We start from the raw sequence: 24,380 nt of genomic DNA, 5'->3' as shown, positions 1-24,380 counted from the left end.
TTGACAACAACACTGCTTTTCCCAGAATGCTTCTGGCACTCCTGGTGGGGTACTAGCCAGTCAGGAACGTAGGAACCCACTGTCTCAATATACCCTAAGAAGAACTTACCTGTGAAGACAAATACCTTCTAATTGTCATCTTTAAAATAATGCCAAGATTTGCTGTTATTGCAGATCCATTTTAATAAATCATATAAAGCCCAGAAAAATGAAACACTTGGCATATATACTTTCAAAGGAAAATGTTACAGAATCAAAAAAAGAAAAAGAAGGATGCTGTGATCTCATGGAGCATCTTCATTTACTGTGTAGACAATCACATAAAACACCAAGCAGCAGGTGTCTAGCAGCATTTATAAAAATAGCATGTTCTTTCACTAGCTTTTTTTTAAAATATAAAGTAAGCTCCACGCTATAAACAAACATTTTTACCTAAAGATATTATGGTTTCTGCAGGGCCATCAGGAACTGTAACCTATCAGCATAATATACAGCAACATTTAAGAAAGCAAACAAAAAAACTATCTCTCACGCTGATCTCCGCAAGTATTTTAACACCTGGAGAGTGTTTTAATGAAAGGACGGAGTGCCAAGATTGGGGCCAGGGAGAAGAGTATTATTATAAATGTTGAATATTTAATGAGATTGCTTTTTATGCTCTCTGTCTCATTTTTTTGCAATTTCTGCTACCAAATGTAAGAATGCTTGCAAGGGACCTGCTAAGAACCTGATAAAAATAACTACAATTTTGAAATGTATACTGATTCTTTCTTAAAAATACATTATTTTATGGATAATGAAGGTTATTTATATATGTTGTATTTGTAAATTCTGACAAAAGCTATATGAATGTGCCCAGAGAACTAATCTGTAGCTAAATAATACATTGTGGCTACAATCCTATCCACACTTTCCTGAGACTATAATGAGACTTACTTCTTAGACATACATAGGATTGGACTGTAACTTGCCTTTGATTCATGTTTTGTTTGTGAAGGTTTTTCCTACATGTCCTGAGCCCAGCATACCTTTGGGAGCAACTTGTTCCATAACATTCCTCCAGTGTTCTCAGATCAAAACCCTGTTTCATGTGTCAGTGTTTTGGGCCATCAGTTCACAAAGCAGGGCATGTCAGTAATTTGCCCACCAAATTACTGGTGGAAAAGTCCCCACAGGAAGCCCAATAGTGCCTGGTGCTGTCTATGTGTTTCATCCATGGGGAAGGAATGTCATGTTCTTAAAAGCAATTAGAACTGTGTCATGCGCCTGTTCAAGCCAATATCTGGACCATATTCAAGGTTGGGAAAAGAATTGCAATGCACCCTGAAGCCTGAAAAATGCTATGGAAGTTATATTAGCAAAAACGTCTTCCCTCTGTCTGTCAAGAGATAATAAACAGATGGGCAATCTGACCAGTAAAACAGGAGATACACTTGTCATGCACTCCATTATTTTGCAAATCATTGTGTTCCAAAATAAAGTCATTTTTGCTTCCTTGTTTGTTTACACTGAGAAACAAGAAGTGATATGGAGTTCAACATGGCCCATCTCAGATGGATTGCAAAAAGGGGAGAAGCAAATATCTCCATTAGCTGTCTAGAGAAGTACAAGAATTACTTGTTGCCTTTGCAAGTTTCAGGGCTAGCCAAGAGCCTTGGTAAAAATTCTGCCTGTTGTGCTAATGAAACCTGAAAATCTGTTGCTATACAATTTCCTTCCTACAGTTCCATTAATTCATTTTCCTCTCTCTGCCAAAAAGACTGCTGCGTTCTTTTTCCCCATTTATAACAATCTTACTTGGCATCTCTTTCAGCAAAAAATAAATAATGTCCTGCTTGTAATAACCTCTTCTTTTCACTGAAGAAAAATAACAGCTTTAACAGCTGCATGACAGGCAGAAATCAACAGGTAAAGCTTTCCTCATCACATCATATCCACGTTACCTGTTGATCCCTGCCTGTCATGTAACTGTAGAGACATGGAATCTCTTTTTTTATGTATGTATGTATGTATGTATGTATGTATGTATGTATGTATGTATGTATGTACACTTCTCCAGAAATGTTTTAAATGGAAAGACAAACTTCATAAAAAAATAATAAATGCAACAAAATAAACAGGCTTGCAACACTTTGTTGCATTTTTTTTTTTTTTTAAAGGTATACCTTGTCTTTCAATTTAAAACATTTCTGGAAAAGCTTACCAAAATAAATACAGATAACTAACAAAGAATAAAATAAAAAATAACAACACTTTTGTAGCACAGATTAAAGAGCTCAGGATAATAAAAAGCTGTTCTCCTGGACCTGCTGATATCAAGATAGGCACAAAGCAAGTCTCCCTAGGGTGCATTTCCCAAAGAATCATCATGATCAAAAAGGCCCTCTTCCCAGTCATCACTTGCCTCATTCCAGTTGGTAAAGGCACCTCAAGGAGGGCCTGTGTTGAAGACCACAGAGTGTTGTGGGACTAGGTGTTGCTTCAGGCAACCGTGCCTCAAATCATGGAGGGATTTAAAGGTAAGCAAGCACTAGCACATTGAATTGTGTTCAGAAATGAACTGCGACTCAGTGTAGCACTTTTAAGCTAAAATCGTTCCCACTTTTAAAAGTGTTCCCAGCTTTTAATTCTGAGCTGTTCGGCTGCAGGAGCATGGTAAATGGCTGCTGCAGCATCCTGAGCGCAACCTGGGCAGTATCGGCAGCTCCTCGGGAGAAGGGTACTTTCCCCCAGGTAAGGTGAGTAGCCCTGCAATGGGGCTACTCGATGCTATGGCAACTCAAGGGTTGGCGAAAGCCCCTGTGTCAGGCCAGCAGCCTGAAATGGAGGCTCAGAATCCAGTGAAGCAAAGCTCCACTGGTCTCGCCTCCCTCCCACCCTGCTCCCTCCGGCATGCCTCCTCTCCGCCATCTCCCTGCCCTCCCTCCGCCTCCCCCTGCCCCAACACACCTCCTCCCTGGCTCCCCCCACACCTCCACTCACCTCTCTGCAGCCTGGCGCTCCACGTGACTGCGGAACGGCGGAGCAGCATTTGTCCACTGACACTAGCCTAACACCAGCCGGCGCTTAGTTGGTACTGGTACTGAGGGCTGCAGACACGCCTTATGTAGTTTCGAAGGAGTCTTCAAAGGCAGCCACACACACAATGCATTACAGAGTAGTTTACACGGAGGTTACCACCATCTTTAGCTGGTGGAAGGTGCATTCAGTTCCAGGCATCACTTAGGCCTCTTCGGACAAAGCTGAAGCTCTTTGTGAAGATCTTTGTGACAAGATCTTGAAGCTCCCCCAAGCTGTGGACCTGATCTATTGGGAAAATGCACCCCGCTGCAGAACAAACAAAACACCATCTTCCTGAGCAGATGAACAACCTACTCACAGAACCTCTTTCTTAAGAACAGAACATCAGGTTTTCAGAGGCCCTTCAGGCTATTCTAGATACCAGTTCAGCAGCTCTACCACCTTACCCAACTCAGGTGGAAGATGTATGGCATGAGCATGAAATTGCATCCTATCTGTGTGTCATGAGCATGAAATTGCATACCTCTTGAGATCAAGTGATCCTTAGGATGCTGTGTAGACAGCCTCCCTGTGCCCTCTCTGCTGCATAGGATATGAGATCAGGAATCTTAAACATTGGAGGCTGTCTTACACCATTGTCTATATCTGGCAAGGTCTTTTGCAGCTCTGTTATCCAAGTCATTTTACCTTGAGATGCCAGTGACCAAAACTGGGACTATTTACAAGCCAACACTACCACGGAGATATGGGCTATCCCCACTGAGAACACGCTTGCTGACACAACAGTGCAAATGACTGTTGTCTTGGTTGTGTTTTGACCAGCAATGGCACTGCAGTGGGGGAGACTGCCTTGTGTAAAATTATACATAGTGCTGGAACACAGAACAGAGTTACAAGCCAATTTTCAATGTGATACAATAATAATTGAAGTAGAAAAGTAACAAATGCAATTATTAAAGCTTCAAAGATAAGAGCAGTAGGAAAAGACAGGTTTACAGTATCTTATCTTTGTGTGCTCTGTTATCATAAAGGGCTGAGGAAAAAAAATATTAACCAAATTGGGCGAACTGCTTCCTGATGTGTATGAACACAGAAGAAGATGACAGGTACATTAGTTAGTGACAGACAGAGATTTTCATTCATTTTGAACAATGCATTTACTGAAAATACTCACACCCTCAGAGAAAATGTATGGTTCTAGGTAACACTGCACATTAGCTGCAAAAATGTTTTCAGCAATGAACAACATCTGCACCCAAGTCATAAATATGCAGTAGGAAGAGAAAGATTGACAGATGTGAGAATTTGTAAGAGAGAACTGATCTTTCCCAGGAGAATATTCCTTTGAGAGAGCAAACTGAACATAATAAAAGCTATAGAAATTGCAAAAAGACAGTAGAGCCACATTATGACTCAGGAGATCTGGAAATCTCTTCCCAGTATTAGTGAGGGCTTTCTGTGTGACAGGAAGAATTCGATTGCTTTCATTTATAAATTTCAAGTATTTATTTCAAATAAACACAGTATCTCCTGGTATCGGTTTTCGGGTGAATGTATGGTAAGGGTGGGTGCAGAATGCAGAGGCATTCCTGGAGGGGGGCAAAACAGCAAGTGTCTTCAGAACACCTGTGTAACGCAGCTCCTCCCCCTCCCCCTCTGAGCCATTTGAGATGCCTCCTCCTTTCCTTTCGTAGGGGGAGGAGCCACTTTACAGGGGTTTTCAGGAGCCTAAAGACACTTGCTGTTTTGCCCCCTCCAGGAACGCCTCTGGCAGAATGTTCTAATCTCATCAAGTATACAGTGTGGAGGTGGAGAAAAGGGAGCATAATCTGAAATCACCTGCACCCCTAAACCATAATTGTCAAGGTCAGGTCAAGGAGGTGTTCTCCAGGCTCCCATAGATCTGTGTCTGGAGCCAGTTCCTTCCTGATTGATCAGGCAAGTTGAAAAAGTCAGTCAAACAGGTGGAATCTGCTGCTCAGGAGTCAATTCCAGTGCATGGCCACCACCTAAGGAGGCTGCTTTGGATGGTGGCCAAACAGCTTCCCCATTGGTGCCAGTTTGTGACCAATCCGTCTCCCTTTTGATTCCTACCTCTCAACCCAGCCATCCACTATCTGAGTTTTAGTGCTCTTCCCTCTCTTTCAGTGTTTTGCAATTTGCTCGCAGCATCAGCACACCTTTCTGCCTTCTCCTTCAAAATGTAGTTTCCAGTCTGTGCCTCCCCCTGTCCTTGCCCCCTTTCTCATGTTTCCTGTGGAATTGCCACTTCCTTGTTCAGAAAGCTGTCACTGTCCATGATTTGCCCTAGTCTAGCAATTTGGCCTCTCTGAAACCTAGCTCTCCCCCATGACATTGCCTCCATTGCTATCCTCCCATATAGCTTGCCCAAAAGATGGTAACAGAGGGTTGACCTTTGAAGTTCATTCTGTGATGTCTAACTATTCTCTGCATTTCAGTGCTGCAGTTACAGATCTTCTGGCTGACCCCTAATAACCTTCATTTCTGACCTTAATGCCTGGCTTGCCTTCTTCCACTCTGACAACAGCTCCACCTTGCTCTTTGAAGATTTCAGCATTTATACTGATAATCCTACAGATGCAGCTGCTGCCTGTCTCCTCTCTCTAACCTCATCATATGATCTCTGCTAGCAGAGTGCTGTTCTCACCGACATGGCCACTTCCTTGATCTTATTTTGATGAAAACCTGTTCTGACTCTGCTCTCTATAAGATAGAATATCCACTCTGTGATCACCATTTTATCTCCTTAAACATAACATGCAAACCACCCTCATCTTGCTTAGTTTCCACCATTTTCCATGGCCTGCAGTCTTTTGACCCAGTGGCCTTCTCACTGCAGTTGTTGCTGTTAACAGTATTTATATACCGCTTTTCACTAGAAAGTTCACAAAGCGGTTTACAGAGAAAATCCAATAACTAATGGCTCCCTGTCCCAAAAGGGCTCACAATCTAAAAAGATGCAAAACAACACCAGCAGGCAGCCGCTAGAAAAGACAGTGCTGGGGTGAGGAGGGCCAGTTACTCTCCCCTTGCTAAATGAAAGAGGAGCACCCACCTGAAAAAGTGCCTCTTACCTAGGTAACAGGGGTTACCTCCATCCCCTCCACAGACTCTACAGGTTTCACCTTCAATTGATCCCTGTCACCATTAGCCTTGCTAGAACACATTTGCCCCACTCTCCCATCTCTGGCTTCCTCCCCCATACATCAGAGTGAATTACATTCATGAACTACATTCTTTGTCTCATACAGCTGAACATCGGGGGGGGGGGGGGGAGAGCAGCACTAAAGAATGGGTTATTGAAAATTCACTTTCATCTCCTCGTCTCCCTTATATATGGGAGGAGATGTGGTCTGGAGGTGGAGTTGTCACTTTGTCTGAAAAAGCTAAGCAAGATCACCTTGAAAGGGTGACCAGAAGCCACTGGCTACAGAAGAAGGAATGTGGAGGAGACAACTGCCAAGAAATGGATAACCCCCTGAGAACCAGCCTGAAGCATGTTTTGCAGCTGCCTGTGGAAAATGCAAAAGCTGTGCAGTCAGGATTACTTCACTATGAAGAGAAACATCTGCAGAAATGGAGGATTTTAGGAGTTTCTCTCAGAATAACACTTGAAAAAGTGTCTTTGTAAAACACTTGTAAAAGCAGTTTTGAATACAGGGGGCCCCCAAATCCACGGATCCCATATTCACGGATTCACTTATTTGCAGATTGGGTCCGGGCTCCCCCCCAGTGCATGCAGTCCTGCACATACCCCCTCCAGGTATTCCTTGGGCCTCCCAATGCCTTATAAGGCATTAAAAATGTCACTTCCGGTTTCCTACATGAAACAAGAGGCTGTGTTTTTTTTGCCTTCTGAGCTCAGTCTGAGCTTGGCAGAGACCCCTCCAGAGGTGAGGGGAGCAGAGTTCCCCTCACCTTTGGAGAGGTGGCAGACCCCAGGACCGCAGGGATGGGCATTTGCCCGTATCTGTGGTTTTAGGAATCCACGGGGGGCATGGATAATGGGGCACTCCTGAAAATTGTTTTACATTTTAAATGTTAAAATTATACATTGTAATTTTGTGCAACGGGGTGCAACGGGAGAGGAAGTACAATGGGGTGGGGCGAGTGATGGGCTGATCAGGTCCTGGAAGGGGGCAGGATCTGTGGCAGCTGTGCATGCTGGATCCTGTCCCTCTTTCCGGTCTCAGTCCGCTGACATGAGGCAACATGGACATGCACCCAGCTACAGAGCTTGTGCAGGTCTGAGTTGCCCCATTGCCTAAGCTGGGGCTTACCCTGGGGCAAAGGAATGAATGTCACCTTGAGAAGACCGCCAGCATGGGCAATCTGTGCATAGGGCCCTGCTGCAATAGCCTGGGGGAGGGAAGGATAGAATTGGGCTGCCAAGTCTAACATACTTAGGGACCAATCCTATTCAAATTTCCACAGCCAATGCAGGTACAATGGAGTCCCGAAATATGGGAACAAATGTTTCCTTACTTTGAGGAGGCCTCCATGACTGCCCCCCACTACAGGATGCAACACATGCCCTGTTGGCATGGCTGCATCAGAGCTGGAAGGTTGGATAGGTTTGGGCCCTTAGAGTAGTAGTAACATAATACAGTGCCTTTTGCTTACTATCACAATAAGTAGGTCCCAGTGAACAATAATCATATTTGGAAAATATATATCACACTGGGGAGTATTGGTTCATGCTTAATATAAACATAGTTCACATATTGCAGTTAATACAGTTAACGCTTCCTGTCCTCTGCTAAACACTGAGCATCTGCTTGATGGGTTCTGGACAGCCACTTTGGATGTCTTCACAGTGACTGCATAAGCCCCCACAGTGTTTCTTAAGTCGCGAGTGCTTTCAAGTAGAACATGAGTCAGGACACTGCCAGTTTAGTGTTTAAATGAGTAGGCAGTTGAACTCGGCTACTTCTGTGATGTTTGACATACCCTTGAGAGAGTAACAATAGCACCGTAGCACAGGTCATTTTCCCGGAAATAATGAATAGCTAGAAGATGCTGATTAAAAGGCTTTCCTTCCAGGCAGTCATTAATTATCAAAGAAAGCTTCCTTTTACCTCAATCTTTACAGATACCACAAATGGAAAATAAAACAAACACAGGCAAACTGAATTTTGTACAAGGTTGCATTTGTATGCACAAGGCACTTCTGGAGCATCAGCAAATTAGCTGCCATCACTCAGCAATCCATTTAGCTTTTTAATTACAGATGGGGACAATATTTTCTCCTACAATGATACAAAACTATTTCCATTATGAAAATGGGTCTGATGGAAAAGCAACTATTACACCACACTATTTTTCTTCTTCTTATAGCCAGCTTATAATGGAGAAGTCAAAGTGTCACTGCATTGTTTTTTTTCTTTTAAAAAATGAAACCTCTTTTTCTTTCATAAAAAATGAAATCTGCTATGATAAGAAAAACCAATATTTCAGCAGAATAGCTCACAACTGCAATCAGCACAAAGCCAGGGATTCACACTTACCTCAAGGGAAAAACCGTTTCTCATTGACAATCACTGGACAATCACCCATTTCAAAGAAGCAATTCCTTAGCTCCTTTCATTCTAAATATACCTTTATATGGAAAATTCCAGATACTTAATTACAAAACGGGGAAACATGACATAGGGCCCAATCCTTACCGCCGGTGCACACTGTCGCAAAAATGCCATAAGGCATGTCTGTTGGCCCTACCACCAGGCGAGTGTCGGTGGTAGCCGGGTAGCCACTGGAGCAGTGGAGACGTAAGTGGGAGCGTGGGGGGAGGTGGGGGGGAGGCATTCCAAGGGGAGGAAACAGGGAGAGAGGGAGGCAGGACTGGTGGAGGCTTGCTCCACCAGATCCAGGGCCTCTGTGTTTGGCTCACTGCCCTATATGGAGGCTCTTGATTCACCGCCGACCTTTGGGTTGGCAGTGAATCGATTCGCGCTATTGTGGGGCTACTCTGTTTTCCTGGAGGAAGGGAACGAATGTCCCCTTCTCCCAAGGAGCTGCCAGCTGCTGCCCGGAGCACGCAAGATGCAGCAGCAGTCATTTTCGTCACTGCTGCAGCCCTGCACCCCAGGCAGCTCAGGATTGGGCTGTAAAACAATTGTTAGAACACTGAGCAATGTATTGCTAGAGCAAAATTGCCCTCATATGCACTTTAATGTAGAGATATTAGCAGCATAGTAATTCTGAACCTTTCTTATATAGCATTTTGCAGCTTTTGTGGTACACAGACAATGGATGGTAAAATACAGAGCCCATCATACTCTAGTGCATTCTCAAATCTGGAAAACAGACCAATTCATCAAAATACTTGAACCTCAGGTTTATGATACTGCATTCTCATTCACTTCAACGGAAGAGGCAGCTTCTTATATAAATGCATGTGCTAGGATCCTTTTCCTGTTCCTATTTCTCTTCCCTCTCCCCTGAATTTGTGCCAAAATGGCTGGTGAAGATCTGGGGAAACCCACTGGGGCAGTGAAGGCTTGCCCTGATTTGTTCCTTTACCTCGAGTAGGCCTCCAGGACTGCCTCCCCCACAGGGTGTTCTCCATTGGTGTGGCTGCATCAGCAGAAGGTTTAGTTAGGATTGGGCTGTTAATATGATTAAATGAAACACTGGGCAGGGGTGGGTGGGTACAGTGGGTGGGTACTGAACCTAAAACAATACTAAGAAAAAGTGAAAGAAATAACTTTGACTGATTTTCATAGTTAGACCAAGGTGTTTTATGTCCTATTAAACTTTATATGCATCTTGTGTAGTTCACTTTTCTAAAAAGGCGTTTCACATCTGCATTTTCCCAGAGAAATGAGGGCACAATATTGCTTTGTCGTAATTAGTATCCGACATGAAAAAGCTTACTTGCTTAAGTTTCTTTAGATCTTCATCAAGTTCCAAGTTGTCCAAAATAACAGCAACAAACAAACTCAGCAGAATCTACAAAAGAATTAAAAATACCGCATATTAAATACAGATGACAAAAACTGCTTTCCATTGGAAATTTATCAGTAATAACAGTAAGGCAGGTTTTCATTTTCTCTTTGCTCTTGGTCTATTCTGTGTAATAGATCTACTTTACATACATTGCATTTTGCAGGACTTGGTTCTATACTCAGACCCCAATCTATGATCAATGTGAGTTCTTCAATACAGAAAAAGATACAATATGGGTAAGATCCATCCCCATGCAGGCATACCACCTGTGCAGGGAGGAATCCTCAAAGGGCTCAGCTGATTTCTAGTTCTGTGCCTCTCTCAGTACTATGGGCCATTACGGAATTCATGTATGGTTCCCATATTCCTGTTCAGTTCTCCCTCCATTCAGTTAAGTTTCATGAGCTTCCATTCAGTTACATTTCATGAGCTCTGGAGGTCTCATAACTGGTGTGAGCAGGGGGGCTAGTATGGAGCTTGCAAATATACTAAGGCGGAAAAGACAAAAACAGAGCTCTGCTGATCTGTCTAAATGGGAAAGAGTCATACCCCACTAATTAATTTCTTTTCAGATATTTATATCCCACATTTTCCCTCAACAAAGGCACCCTAAGACAGCCTACAGAACAAACCTAAAACATCAATTAAATAAAACAAAATATTAAAATCTGAAACATTGTCAGGCAGTATTACAACAACAACAAAACTGAAGCCTAGTAATTTTAATAACCCTGCCACCAGTACACACTCACACCCCTCCAAAAGCTAAACAATACAATACAAAAAAAAAGAAGATTTTAATCAGTTTTGAAATATTGTAGTATAGGGACCAGCCTGATCTCAATGGGGATAGCATTCCATAGGGTTGGTACCACCACCGAAAAGGCTCTGCTCCTAGTGATGGTGGTATGCGTGTTTTAACCATATAATGGTATATATGGTATATAATGTTTTAACCATTATAATTGGGTGTTCCTGTATCTGCATCATAAGCACACATAGATTAAAAAAGCAAACAGTGCACTCCTGAGCTGTTTATATAGTATGTCTCATTTTGAGATCAGCCAACCTGAACGTAGGGATATGTTATGTATTCAATTATTGTAAAGTAGACCCAATACATTGAATTTCTAGATGAATCATTTCATTTCCAAATCATTTTCTCATTGATTTCTTTCCTAGCAGTGCTGCAGCATAAGAGTCCCAAAGGTCTCATTCTCTTTCTGTCATGGGATCCTGGCATGTTCAGCAACATATTTTGCCACTGCAAGTGGATTTTTGGGGACTGGGAACAAATACAAATGTATGAAAATTTAGCTCAGTTGTATTTCAGACTGTAGGCCTAGCTCTAACCACAATGAAAAGTTGTGCCTGATTTATCAAAGAGTTGTGCAGTAGTAGCAAAATTTAATGGAATTTAATCTGTGGGTATTTCCAGTCCTTATGGCTGGCAACAGCATGCATGTAATGAAGATTTCCAGTGAGCATCAAAAACAAATCTAGAGCAGAGATTTTCAACCTTTTCGAACTCATGGCACATTGGCAAGGCACTAGAATGGTCAAAGCACACTACCGGTTTATTGACAATTGACAAGGCACACTGTGCCACCAATGGGGAGTGCACATCCCCCAAAGGCCCTACTAATAAATGACTCTCTCCCAAATTCCCTTAGCACCTGGGGACTATTCACGGCACACCAATGTGCCATGGCACAGTGGTTGCAAATAGCTGGTCTAGAGCATTATTACAAAAGAATAGTTAAACCTCAACTTATTTGCTTAACTTCCTCCATTCCCTTCTGGATTTAATCATAGACTTTACTCCTAACACAGTTTTTGTCTAAATTCTGCTGTGAAATCTATTCATTTCTCTCCAGCTCTCTACAGACTGTTTCCAAGTGCATACAATTAGCACTTCTGAGTTTTGCCCTGCCTCCTCATCCTGACTGTTGGAAGTTATCATTTACTGCAACATTTGCCTGATCTTTTATCCACTTGTCACTTTGTCACCATGGAGTCTTCATTCTTTTCGAAGCAACAGGAACTGCTCCCTCCCCCTTAGCACCATGGTGGAGCTGGCCTCATTTCTGTCATCATTTGAGGATCGCCAGCAGTGGACCTGCCATTATGTGAAAGTGGCAAATGCCACAGGCATGGAACCTCGTGCGCCTCTAGGACTGCGTGGAAGCCTCACTAAGGCTCCTGACATGGTCGGAAACTGTGGTTCTGGTTTGCTGGAAGCACAGTTTAAGAATGCGGGGAAGTCATGCAAGGCTCCGTTTTGCTCTAGGTGAGTGGGGGGCAGATCTTTGCATGGGGGCAGTGGCACCTCGTGGGGGCACCATCGCGGACCTTTGCACCAGGGCGTGGGGCTGGGGAAGTCCGCCACTGAGGATAACTACATGAATGCAATGAGGCAGTGGGGAACCTTATTTCAGATGGGACAATCTCTCTCTCTCTCTCTCTGTGTATGTGTGTGTGAGTATGTGCGTGTGGGGGGGGAAGAAACATTTGTGCTTCAGAAGAAAGTACAAACTCTAGAAAAAAAAGGAAAGACTTTTGAAATGGTAGATCATAGCTTCCACTGCCTTGCATTCTTTGTTTCCTTTTTCAGGCTACATGTTTCAGGCAGGAGGTCTGGTCTAGAGGGTTGAGCCTCCATTTGCCTGAAGATAACATCTGAAGGTCACCAGTTCGAGGCCACCAGCACCGTGCGACCCTGAAGCAGCTGACAAGCTGAGCCGAGCTATTCCATCTGCTCTGAGCGTGGGAGGATGGAGGCCAGAATGTGCGACCAGATAACATTATTATTATTATTATTATTATTATTATTATTATTATTATTATTATTATTATTATTATTATTATTATTATTAGTATGTTCATGGAAAAAAGAGGTAAGCACTTATTTCCCAAACAACAAATTTGTAAAAAGAAAAGAAAAATATTCAAAGAATCAACAAATGTAGTGGTACTAGTGTGACATCATGAGTAATGTCACAAACACTATCCATGGCCAAACAACATATACACACCTCTATCATGCTGGTTGCTGAAGATGCAACTTGTAGGGATGGGACAGAGTTCCTCTTGCACAAGAATCTGTGTAGGAACCATGAGGTGTAGAAGCATTTCTGAACTGGGCTTAGGACACACTGTTTTCCAGTGGTTTATATGTCTACTCAAGAAATACAACGAGGGCCCAATCCTATCCAATTTTCTAGCACAAGTGCAGTTGTGACCAGTGCAGGATGTGCACTGCATGCTGCAGTGGAGCACCAGTCATGGAGGTCCCCTCAAGGTAAGGGAATGTTTGTTCCCTTACCTCAGGGCTGCATTGTGGCTGCACCAGCACTGGAAAATTGGATAGGATTGGGCCCTGAGGCTTCTAGTGCACTGGAGAGTTTTTGTCTCCTTGTCCATACTCAGAGGCTGTGATGCATGTTAGCCAAGAATCTGATGGATGCGAGGATAGTTCAGTGGTCTCTGATCTAGCATGGAGTAGGTAAAACATGCCCTTTAAACCTTTGTTAGATTTAGGATGGGAGGGGTCAGACAGTTTGGCTGAACTAGATCCCTTTCATCACATGCCTTCCTGACACAAAAACAGGGAAGGGTTTTTTGTTTTTTTAAATCTCTCCCTTTCTGGATTGGAAACCTGAGGTAAAAAGCTCAATCCACAATCCAGATACAAGTCTACGCTCTGTGTTCTAGAAAGGGGAAGCTACATATACGTTGCTGCACTGTGTCTGTGATGACAGGGGCATCAAGATAAGTGTTGGTGTAGCTACCAAAGCTACACTAGATCAATTTGTCTCAATGCCCCTCCAGTGAGGTTTTTTAAAAACCTGCTTCTTGCAGGATCAGAGACTTCACCTCCCTGTATGTGGAGGTCTGTATGCAAAAGAATGGATAAAAACATGCCTCATTCCTGTGGACTACATTCCAGCTTCTGTGAACCACTCAGAGCTTGGGTGGAAGAAAATTCTTTCTTTCTGTGTTCTGCCCAAAATGCTATGAAATGGAACCAGGTGGTTCTTTCCATCCTAGGAACTTATAGGAAGGCGTAGGATTTTAGGAGGCACATTTTGTGAGGCACTTGGAGAACAATGAAAACCTGCTTTGCCAGACATAGCAGTGTAAAGGGGAAAAAATAGTATTTCCATGTACACTGTACCCTGGAAAAGTGTCTATTTCTTTAATCCAACACAATGGAAGGTCACGAGGAAAAAGCAAGAAACCTAAAATAAATTGTAATACAAAAGTGTATTAATTGCTATATTTGTTCAGTTAGTAAGCATGCTGCAGCATAATGACATTTCCCGTGTGCTCATTTGTGCCAAATACAACAGGAAAGCATGATAGTAAGTTCTAATTACCAGTCTGTGCCCTAAGGCTTTATTATTCATCAGCCTTCAATTTAATTATGGCTAGAGGGAGAGTGCAATGAAACTGCACAGTGTCTCTACATGAGAAGGGCAAGTTCCTGCCTCATCATGATTCCCTGCCTGGAAAGAATGCTCGTGGTGGGTAACAGCTTCAACATGAGGTCAAGCGAGGGAGTAAGGCCTTGTTTAAAACTCCTTGTTGTGTCACTGCAATGCCTGGCCACCATCAGACGCTGCAGGGCTGAAATCTTTGATTTTAACACAGTGGTTCCCAAACTAGTGAGTTGCAATCATCAGGGGAAGTGGAAATGGGCCTTTCCCCCTTAAGGGGAGTGGCCCAGGAATGGGTCCCTAACGGTGCTGCAGCAATCACGGTGCCATGGACACCCAGAGACACCCTAATGTACCTGGGAGCATCCTGCAGCCTCCTGGAAGATCCTGGAGGCTTGCAGCTGCCTCTGTGACCCTCCACACAGCTGCAGTGAGCTCCATTCTGCTATCAGAGCTCACTTCCGGTTTGCACGATTGAGTTGGATTGAGATCCAATAACAGAACAGAATTCATTGGACCTGCGTGAAGGGTCACAGAGGCAGCTGCAAGCCTCCAGGACTCACCAGGAGGCTGTACGACGCTCCCAGATATGTTAGGATATCCCTGGGTCCTCACACCATCATGATCGCTGTGGCACCACTAGGGCACCCCCAACTCCTGCCCCACCCCCACAACAGTGGGGTTCCAAAGTTCAAGTAGGACTTTGGGAACTGCTGTTCTAAGATTATGAACATTGTTGCCTTAATCCAGCAGGAACAATCCACACGCAGAAGCAAGCTTCCTTGTGCAAAACAGCACAACACAATCATTTCCCTTACTGGAAAATTGATTTGCTAGGGACTTAAGGACGCACTAGGTCTTTACTACCAAAACAAAGAGTTGGTGTCACCTCAAAAACTAACACATTTATTTTAGCATCAGCTTTCATGGACTACAGTCCACTTCATTAGATGCATGAAGTTAAATCCTCAGTGGGCAGGTGTGTTGTGTTGTGTCTTAAATAGAGAACCTAAGTAGTACACATTTCATTGTCTGCCCATTAGGTACTTGTACAATAGGTACCTGTACCTGTGCAGCTAACAAAACTCTGTAAAACATCACACGAAATAAAACCATCTGACAAATCCAACAGTCAAATCATAAAACTAAAACTGACATCCAAGACAAGACAACCATTGGGAAAAGCTTTTAAAAATAAAAATGTTTTCCTTTGCTGATGAAGCGCAGCTAGGGATGTGGCAAGGTGGATGTCTTTTGGAAGTACATACCACAGTACGTGTAACATCAGAGAGAAGGCTCCGTTCCTCAGCCTGACTGTTTTCACAGTAGGCAAAAGATGTAAGGCAGAGCAGAGTCTCCCCAAGATTTGAGAGGGAGAAATGTATGACTTTGTCCCCCTGTGAATTTGTGCATGCAACTCTGTGTGTACAAGCAACATCATATATCTCTAACAAAAACCCTTGACTTCCAACGGGCGGACTTCCCTCAAATGAGGAGGCTGGTTAGAAGGAGGTTGAAAGGGAGGGTAAAAAGAGTCCAATCTCTCCAGAGTGCATGGAGGCTGCTTAAAACAACAGTAATAGAGGCCCAGCAGAGGTGTATACCGCAAAGAAAGAAGGGTTCCACTAAATCCAGGAGGGTGCCCGCATGGCTAACCAGCCAAGTTAGAGAGGCTGTGAAGGGCAAGGAAGCTTCCTTCCGTAAATGGAAGTCTTGCCCTAATGAGGAGAATAAAAAGGAACATAAACTGTGGCAAAAGAAATGTAAGAAGGTGATATGGGAGGCCAAGAGAGACTATGAGGAACGCATGGCCAGCAACATTAAGGGGAATAATAAAAGCTTCTTCAAATATGTTAGAAGCAGGAAACCCGCCAGAGAAGCGGTTGGCCCTCTGGATGGTGAGGGAGAGAAAGGGGAGATAAAAGGAGACTTAGAGATGGCAGAGAAATTAAATGAGTTCTTTGCATCTGTCTTCACGGCAGAAGACCTCGGGCAGATACCGCTGCCCGAACGGCCCCTCCTGACCGAGGAGTTAAGTCAGATAGAGGTTAAAAGAGAAGATGTTTCAGACCTCATTGATAAATTAAAGATCAATAAGTCACCGGGCCCTGATGGCATCCACCCAAGGGTTATTAAGGAATTGAAGAATGAAGTTGCAGATCTCTTGACTAAGGTATGCAACTTGTCCCTCAAAACGGCCATGGTGCCAGAAGATTGGAGGATAGCAAATGTCACGCCTATTTTTAAAAAGGGAAAGAGGGGGGACCCGGGAAACTATAGGCCGGTCAGCCTAACATCCATACCGGGTAAGATGGTGGAATGCCTCATCAAAGATAGGATCTCAAAACACATAGACGAACAGGCCTTGCTGAGGGAGAGTCAGCATGGCTTCTGTAAGGGTAAGTCTTGCCTCACGAACCTTATAGAATTCTTTGAAAAGGTCAACAGGCATGTGGATGTGGGAGAACCCGTGGACATTATCTATCTGGACTTTCAGAAGGCGTTTGACACGGTCCCTCACCAAAGGCTACTGAAAAAACTCCACAGTCAGGGAATTAGAGGACAGGTCCTCTCGTGGACTGAGAACTGGTTGGAGGCCAGGAAGCAGAGAGTGGGTGTCAATGGGCAATTTTCACAATGGAGAGAGGTGAAAAGCGGTGTGCCCCAAGGATCTGTCCTGGGACCGGTGCTTTTCAACCTCTTCATAAATGACCTGGAGACAGGGTTGAGCAGTGAAGTGGCTAAGTTTGCAGACGACACCAAACTTTTCCGAGTGGTAAAGACCAGAAGTGATTGTGAGGAGCTCCAGAAGGATCTCTCCAGACTGGCAGAATGGGCAGCAAAATGGCAGATGCGCTTCAATGTCAGTAAGTGTAAAGTCATGCACATTGGGGCAAAAAATCAAAACTTTAGATATAGGCTGATGGGTTCTGAGCTGTTCGTGACAGATCAGGAGAGAGATCTTGGGGTGGTGGTGGACAGGTCGATGAAAGTGTTGACCCAATGTGCGGCGGCAGTGAAGAAGGCCAATTCTATGCTTGGGATCATTAGGAAGGGTATTGAGAACAAAATGGCTAGTATTATAATGCCGTTGTACAAATCGATGGTAAGGCCACACCTGGAGTATTGTGTCCAGTTCTGGTCGCCGCATCTCAAAAAAGACATAGTGGAAATGGAAAAGGTGCAAAAGAGAGCGACTAAGATGATTACGGGGCTGGGGCACCTTCCTTATGAGGAAAGGCTACGGCGTTTGGGCCTCTTCAGCCTAGAAAAGAGACGCTTGAGGGGGGACATGATTGAGACATACACAATTATGCAGGGGATGGACAGAGTGGATAGGGAGATGCTCTTTACACTCTCACATAATACCAGAACCAGGGGACATCCACTAAAATTGAGTGCTGGGCGGGTTAGGACAGACAAAAGAAAATATTTCTTTACTCAGCGCGTGGTCGGTCTGTGGAACTCCTTGCCACAGGATGTGGTGCTGGCGTCTAGCCTAGACGCCTTTAAAAGGGGATTGGACGAGTTTCTGGAGGAAAAATCCATTATGGGGTACAAGCCATGATGAGTATGCGCAACCTCCTGATTTTAGGAATGGGTTAAGTCAGAATGCCAGATGTAGGGCAGGACACCAGGATGAGGTCTCTTGTTATCTGGTGTGCTCCCTGGGGCATTTGGTGGGCCGCTGTGAGATATAGGAAGCTGGACTAGATGGGCCTATGGCCTGATCCAGTGGGGCTGTTCTTATGTTCTTATGTTCTTATCAGTTTGTCGCTAATCAACAAAGAAACATGATCAGCACTTCCAGACTAAGTGTTCAGTGGGGAAATTCTTATGAGCAGAATTCTGTGCATAGCCAGTTGCTTTTTGTATCTCTGCATAAAGAGGTTGTCGTTCGATGTAGCTAATGGGAAGAACTGCAGTCTGTGGCTGAGTGGCAGAGCACATGCTTTATGTGCAGGAGTGCTGCTCACAGTCAATGGAGACAGTTAATGACCTGGATGAACCAATGATCTGACTCAATATAAGGCAGCTTCATATGCTCATCAAAGACAGTACGTAGGAGGTAGGCAACTCAGGGTTGAATGTGATGTAGAATTGGCATACACCTGCTTCCAATCTCATAACAGGAAATCAGGGATGAAGAGAGGCCCCTTCAGGGGAATCCGCAGGGGGAGATCAATGGAAAAGAGCTTAACCCTTCCCATGCCTACTAACTGCTCCAACAAATTCATCTTTCAAAGCAGTTTTTATACCAGGAAATATTGGAGATGGGAAAGATCTAACACTGCTTGGAGGATATATGCAAGGGCAACTCGGAAGACATGTGTGCACAGTGCTAAATACACTGCAGCGAATGGTTTAAGCACCTCTTCCTACCCGCTAATTCACCCCATAAATTTCCCCATAGCCCTGCACTAGCATTACAAGCATAAGTAAAGCAGAACCCTAAACATTATTTCTGTTTTTATGTATGCACCAACATGAAACACATTTCAAATGTGAGTTTGAAAAAGAAAATTAAAGTATGCAACTTACCAGAGTGGCAAAAAGATGATAAAGTATGAAATAAATAGCAACAACAGGTGCCCACATATGCCCAACAGCATTAAGAGTTTGATCCATGACATCCACCCAGCCTTCCTGTGTAAGGATCTGGAACATTGACATAAAAGCCTACAGGAGAAGAAAATCAAACACACAAGACCAGCTCATTAGACCTTTATGACATAAGCAAACAAACCATTTCAGCCTGTTACCAGCACCCACAGTTGTTAATACTGTGATAGGACTATTACTAGCCAAAATTTATGAATACGGCCCATGGCTTCTCAGTAAGTTGTGGAACTAAACAGCAATTCTGCGTTAGAAACTTTGTAAGGCCTCAGGGCTTGGCTTGCTTAGAAGAAATTAGCAAGACATTTTAACTTTCCTGGATTATACATTGTTTCTTCGGCTATATTCCGATGTATTTTGTTGTTGCTCGTGCATTCTTCGGGAAACCACCATCTTTCTATGTTTACATTGTTTCCTGCTCATCATAATCAATAAACATGTGGCTGAATGGAAGGAGCATTTGAATCTCTCTTTAGAAAAACAGTAACTATAATGAGCAACATTGTACTTTACAATGCCACCTTTAAGCACTCTTTTTCCTCATCTCATCCAAGCAGGCTGAAATGATCACATTCCTTTCTATGCAGCCCAAGATAGGTCAGGGGACTTTTTCTTGCAGTTAAAGTTAGTTAGATTAGCTTTCTCTGCCACACCAATGAAGGCACAACATACAGCCCAGAGACTAATCCTAAAGCCTTTTGTCTTCATCAGAAATTCACTGGTTTCTTATTCAAGTGCAAACTGTGGATTTGGGTCAAGATTCAACATTTTAGGAAATTTTTGCATCATTTTTGCACCTGTGGAGGTGGAACACATCGAGTAGCCCCATTGGGGCTGCTGCCGCTTTACCTGGGGTAAGGGGAAGCGATTCCCCTTGCCCTAAGCTGAGCCACTTTCAGCCCCAGTCCTGCCTTGGATGCAGTGAAGGCCTGCCAATCTGCCAGCTCCAGGTTAAGATTGTCCTGTAACAGCCCAATCCTAAATTGCCTGGATCACAGGGCTACCATGGTGCCAAAATGTTGACCACGGCATCCAACGTGCAACCAGGTAGCCTGTGACGGCTCCTGAGGGGTGGGGTGCTTCCGTCCCCTTCCTCCAGGTAAGGTAAGTAGCCCTGCAATGGGGCTACTTGATTCTGTGGCGACTCTTGAGCCACCACAGAAGTGGAGAGTTTCATGTTGGGTTGCGCCGCCCAACATGGGACTCAGGATTCGGTGGAGCCGAGCTTCACAGGTCTCGCCCTCCTCCTGCCCTCTCTCCCCCCTTCCCCCACCTCCCCCACCCCAGAATGCCACCTCCCCACCTCATCCATCATATCTCTCCACCATCCAGTGGTCTGGGTGACTGCCAGGTGGTGAACCACCAGCCTCCCATCAGTGCTGGCCCAGAGCAGGTTTGTGCTGGGCCAGCTCCAGTGCTCAGCTGGTAATAACCCTCGCAAATGTGCTTTATGACACGTTTGTGATGGTGCACACTGGTGGTAAGCTGGCATACCAAGCTCAGGATTTGGCTCTAAGACCCAATGAATTCAATAAGGCTTTCTGAGTAAACATAGATAAGATTGCACCATCAATCCATGATTAATAAAATGCAATACATTTGGAACCAATGCTAGGAGACATGCTAAGCACACTACTAAAAATAATAAGGCCATAATCCTAGGAGAGGTATGCACCACATGTGTGAACATTTGGATTCTTTTCTTGCACCTTTCCTTTTCATAAATTGTTTCAAGACAACCTCCAATTTACTCTTTAAACTCCTCATATCCCAAACAAATGATACATATGGAGAACTCAAACATCTTTTCCGCCCCTTTCAGGAGCTCTTATGCCAAATCTCCAAACTACTGCTTTGACTGGGAGAACTTTAAGAAGCAGTATGAGAGTTCTATTGAGATAATTGCTGAAAAAGTAAACTCTGGAAAAAAAAAATTAAATTAATAAAATTAAGAACAAATTAGGAGTGCACACTCATGCAGAGACAGCTCTTTGTATCACTGATATGGCAAAACTGAGCGCTTGCCAAATATTTCCTTCTTATCTCTTTTACTACCCCAGCCATAGATGTGCCGAAGCCTGCAATCCAATAGACACTTTGGGCGCAATCCTAACCCCTTATGTCAGTGCTTTCCAGCACTGACATAGCAGTGCCAATGGGGCATGTGCTGCATCCTGCAGTTGGGCGTCACTCACGGACGCCACCTCAAAGTAAGGGAATGTTTGTTCCCTTACCTCAGAGCTGCATTGCCCTTATGTCAGTGCTGGAAAGCACTGACATAAGGGGTTAGGACTGCACCCTTTGTTGAAAGTAAACCGCACTGAACTTAATGGGATTTCCTTCTGAGTAAACATGCATGGAAAGGTGCTGAAACTTGAATAAGAAGCAAAGCACGTCAACAACATATTTTGACCTGGTCTGTGATCTGTAACTGAGGTGAATGTAGAAAATGCAGTACAAATCTACAGTATAAATGGCACAAAAAGAATGACACATTTGGTATGGATTTAGGGTTTTACTTATGGCAACATTTGTGTAGAGTAAAACATTCACTTAAAACACTTTGGGCCTAATCCTATCCAACTTTCCAGTACTGGTACAGCCTCAATGCATCCACAATGCAGCCCTGAAGTAAGGGAACAAATGTTCCCACACCTTAATGAGGCCTCTGTGACTGCCTCCCCACCACAGGATGCAGTGCATGCCCCACTGGCACAGATGCACCAACACTGGAAAATTGGATAGGATTTGACCTTTTACCACCACACTTAAGTAAGCTTAGTTGAATCAGGGTGACTACATATGTGAACAGCTAAAGTTCTTTTCAGCACTTTTATTGTATTTATATCTGAATCACTTAAAATTACAGTGCCTCACTTAAATGAACCTTTTCTTTCTTTCTAAGTTCTGTCTTCATGGCAGTTAAATGGCACTCATTTTCTATTGCACTTCATTTATTTTTAGCACGAATAAATGTTATGTTAAAACAAAAGCTAGATAACCTTTTAATTCCAATGAAAACCAAAGGTTCCATTTAAAATATGCTCTACTCCAATGGCATCTCAACAAATTTGAAATCTTTTCTATTATTAAAATTTTCCCTATTGGAAAATACTTATTTTAAGAAAATAATAAGGCAAGGTATAGTGATTTCAAGTTCAGCAAGTAGCAATCTTTCTTTCAGGGGAAGATATTTTTAGTTGAAACATACACTTTTCACTGTTTATGCTAAAATGATTGTGAAATGCAGCTATCTAGCTGACAGAACCAACAGCTGTGAAAATGAAAACTGAAGATTTATGCAAATGCAGAGTTTTTGAATTAATTTGTGTTATAGGAGAAAAAAATCAGAGAGTTTAAAAAAAATATTTTTTGTGACTGGTTCTGATGCAGGAAGTCAAATAGGAACTCTTCAGAGAAATCAGTCAAATAGAGGGTCCCTCTGTATATGCTTATACATCAGTGCATGTTAAAATACATTTTAGAAATACAGTATTTTTGGTCCATCAGTCAAAGAAATCACACCCAATGTTAAAGTCTAGAGGAGGTGGGGAGGTGGAAAGATTTTGATTTTGCCCAATTTGAAGTTCATACAGTAAGAACCCAAAGAAGAACATGCTGAAAGGAACACAGAATAGCCATATCATAACTCTGTATTGAGTTCTTCCCCTCTATAGGACAACGTGTCCTATGTCCTGATGCCATTACACCGGGCTTTTCTCCTTCCTCTTCTAGTGTCATCTAGTAAAATGAAGCAAGAAGGGAGAAGCACACAGCAAATATCAGGACACAAGGTAAGGAACTACACATAACAGAAGCACAAGGAGCACTTGAGGAGGATGACCATTTTTGGTGTCAGCCCACTGGCTTTTGTTCTCTAGAGCAAAAAGAGCCTTCAGACAATCAATGCCATCTCCTGAGATGCAGCAAACAGATTTTAGAGCACCGTGCCCCCAAATATCAAGATAATAAAATATTTTTAGAACGCAGGGTATTTTCTTTAGTTGGACATGACTTCCAGAATGACAAATGACGAACAAAATTAGTAAAAAACGATCCCCAAAGTCCCTTTCAGAGGCCCATGGTGACTTGAAAACAAATCTGTCAGATCACATCAGAAGACAAAAATGGACTTGAGAATGCTATACTTATTTGGTAACCATGGCAACCATAAGCTTCTACTTATTTACTGTTTGTCAGGTAACCACGTGAAAGCATGCAATTTAGAGGCATTAGGGATTGAAGGTTGTCTGCCTTTTTCTCTCCCTTTCTTTCAAAAACCCGTAATGTTCCTAAAGTGCTGGTGCTGTTTTTAGTTCTAGTCTTCTGATTTAGCGACATTAATGGACATGGTAATCAATTGTTCTCATTTGGCTAAGTGTACTTGCTTTTGAGTCTCTGGGGAAATGGCAAAAGGTACCCTGTCAGCCTGCGACTGCCATTTTACTTTTGTTCTTGATTAGTGGCTAGCTACTGTGCTTCATACAGAGCAGTGCAATAGTTGTTTCCTGTGCCCCATCAAGCCATTTGCCTCTGTCCTTTTTCTCACAGGGAGTCAAACTCACTGTCAGTTTATGACTAACTAAATACTTCTGGCCACATGCCCTGACTCCTTCGCACAACATTTCAGTGTTGTGCAGTGCCACACTATCATTACATCATGACAAAGGGACATAGGTTTCTGTGACTTGAAATTGCTCACATCATTGCAGGCATGAACTACAGAGCTTAAGCTGAAGACCCATAACCAATGCACATTTAGCATTGTGCTTGTGATAGGTAAGCTGAGTGTAGTGGTAAAACAGGATACAAGCAAATGTAAATTCAGACTTCAGGGCCAGGTTTATGTGATAAGCACCTGTGGGATGCATACTGCTATTTGTAAATGAAGACTGGACTCACACATGCAACAGAATGACATGACAGACTGGGCTGTATCACTTAAAACTGAAAGTGGGAAAAAATATTTTCGAATACTTCCCTATGTTAGCTTATGTTAAAATAAACTCTCTGGAAGCAGAAAACTAGCAAATCAGGGAGAAAGCTTCTACCCCACTTTGTTCTCTGCTGTGTTTGTTTTCTATACTTCTATAGTTTTCTATACTTCCATACTTGATGTTTTAAAAAAGAAGGGTAGCATGCAAAAATGTAACCCCATACAAACAGAGCCATAATGCACTTGGGAACTAATGTCTCAATGTCGTGACATCACTTTCGGGTTCTCCCCGGATGAGGGGGAACTCACTGGGTTTGCCTCATGGGTTCCTTCTCCATGGAATCTGGGCACACAAAGTGATTGCAGTGAGCACCTCCTCCTCCGGGGAGAATCCA

At 43.4% G+C, this 24,380-nt stretch overlaps 1 protein-coding gene across 2 annotated transcripts in view; it reads right to left on the bottom strand.

The window, feature by feature from the left end:
• NALCN (sodium leak channel, non-selective) overlaps positions 1–24,380 on the bottom strand; it is a 227,496-nt gene that overhangs the window by 66,823 nt on the left and 136,293 nt on the right. For both annotated transcript variants that reach the window (XM_066620423.1, XM_066620424.1), the window contains 2 exons: positions 18,972–19,109; positions 9,919–9,993 (listed from right to left, as the gene is read on the bottom strand). In XM_066620423.1, the coding sequence (XP_066476520.1) occupies positions 9,919–9,993; positions 18,972–19,109 (213 nt within the window). The remainder of the gene's footprint in view (positions 1–9,918; positions 9,994–18,971; positions 19,110–24,380) is intronic.

Source organism: Tiliqua scincoides, chromosome 3 (assembly GCF_035046505.1).
Source record: "Tiliqua scincoides isolate rTilSci1 chromosome 3, rTilSci1.hap2, whole genome shotgun sequence".
In the NCBI taxonomy this organism is placed as follows: domain Eukaryota; kingdom Metazoa; phylum Chordata; class Lepidosauria; order Squamata; family Scincidae; genus Tiliqua; species Tiliqua scincoides.
This window is presented reverse-complemented; position numbering and strand designations above follow the sequence as displayed.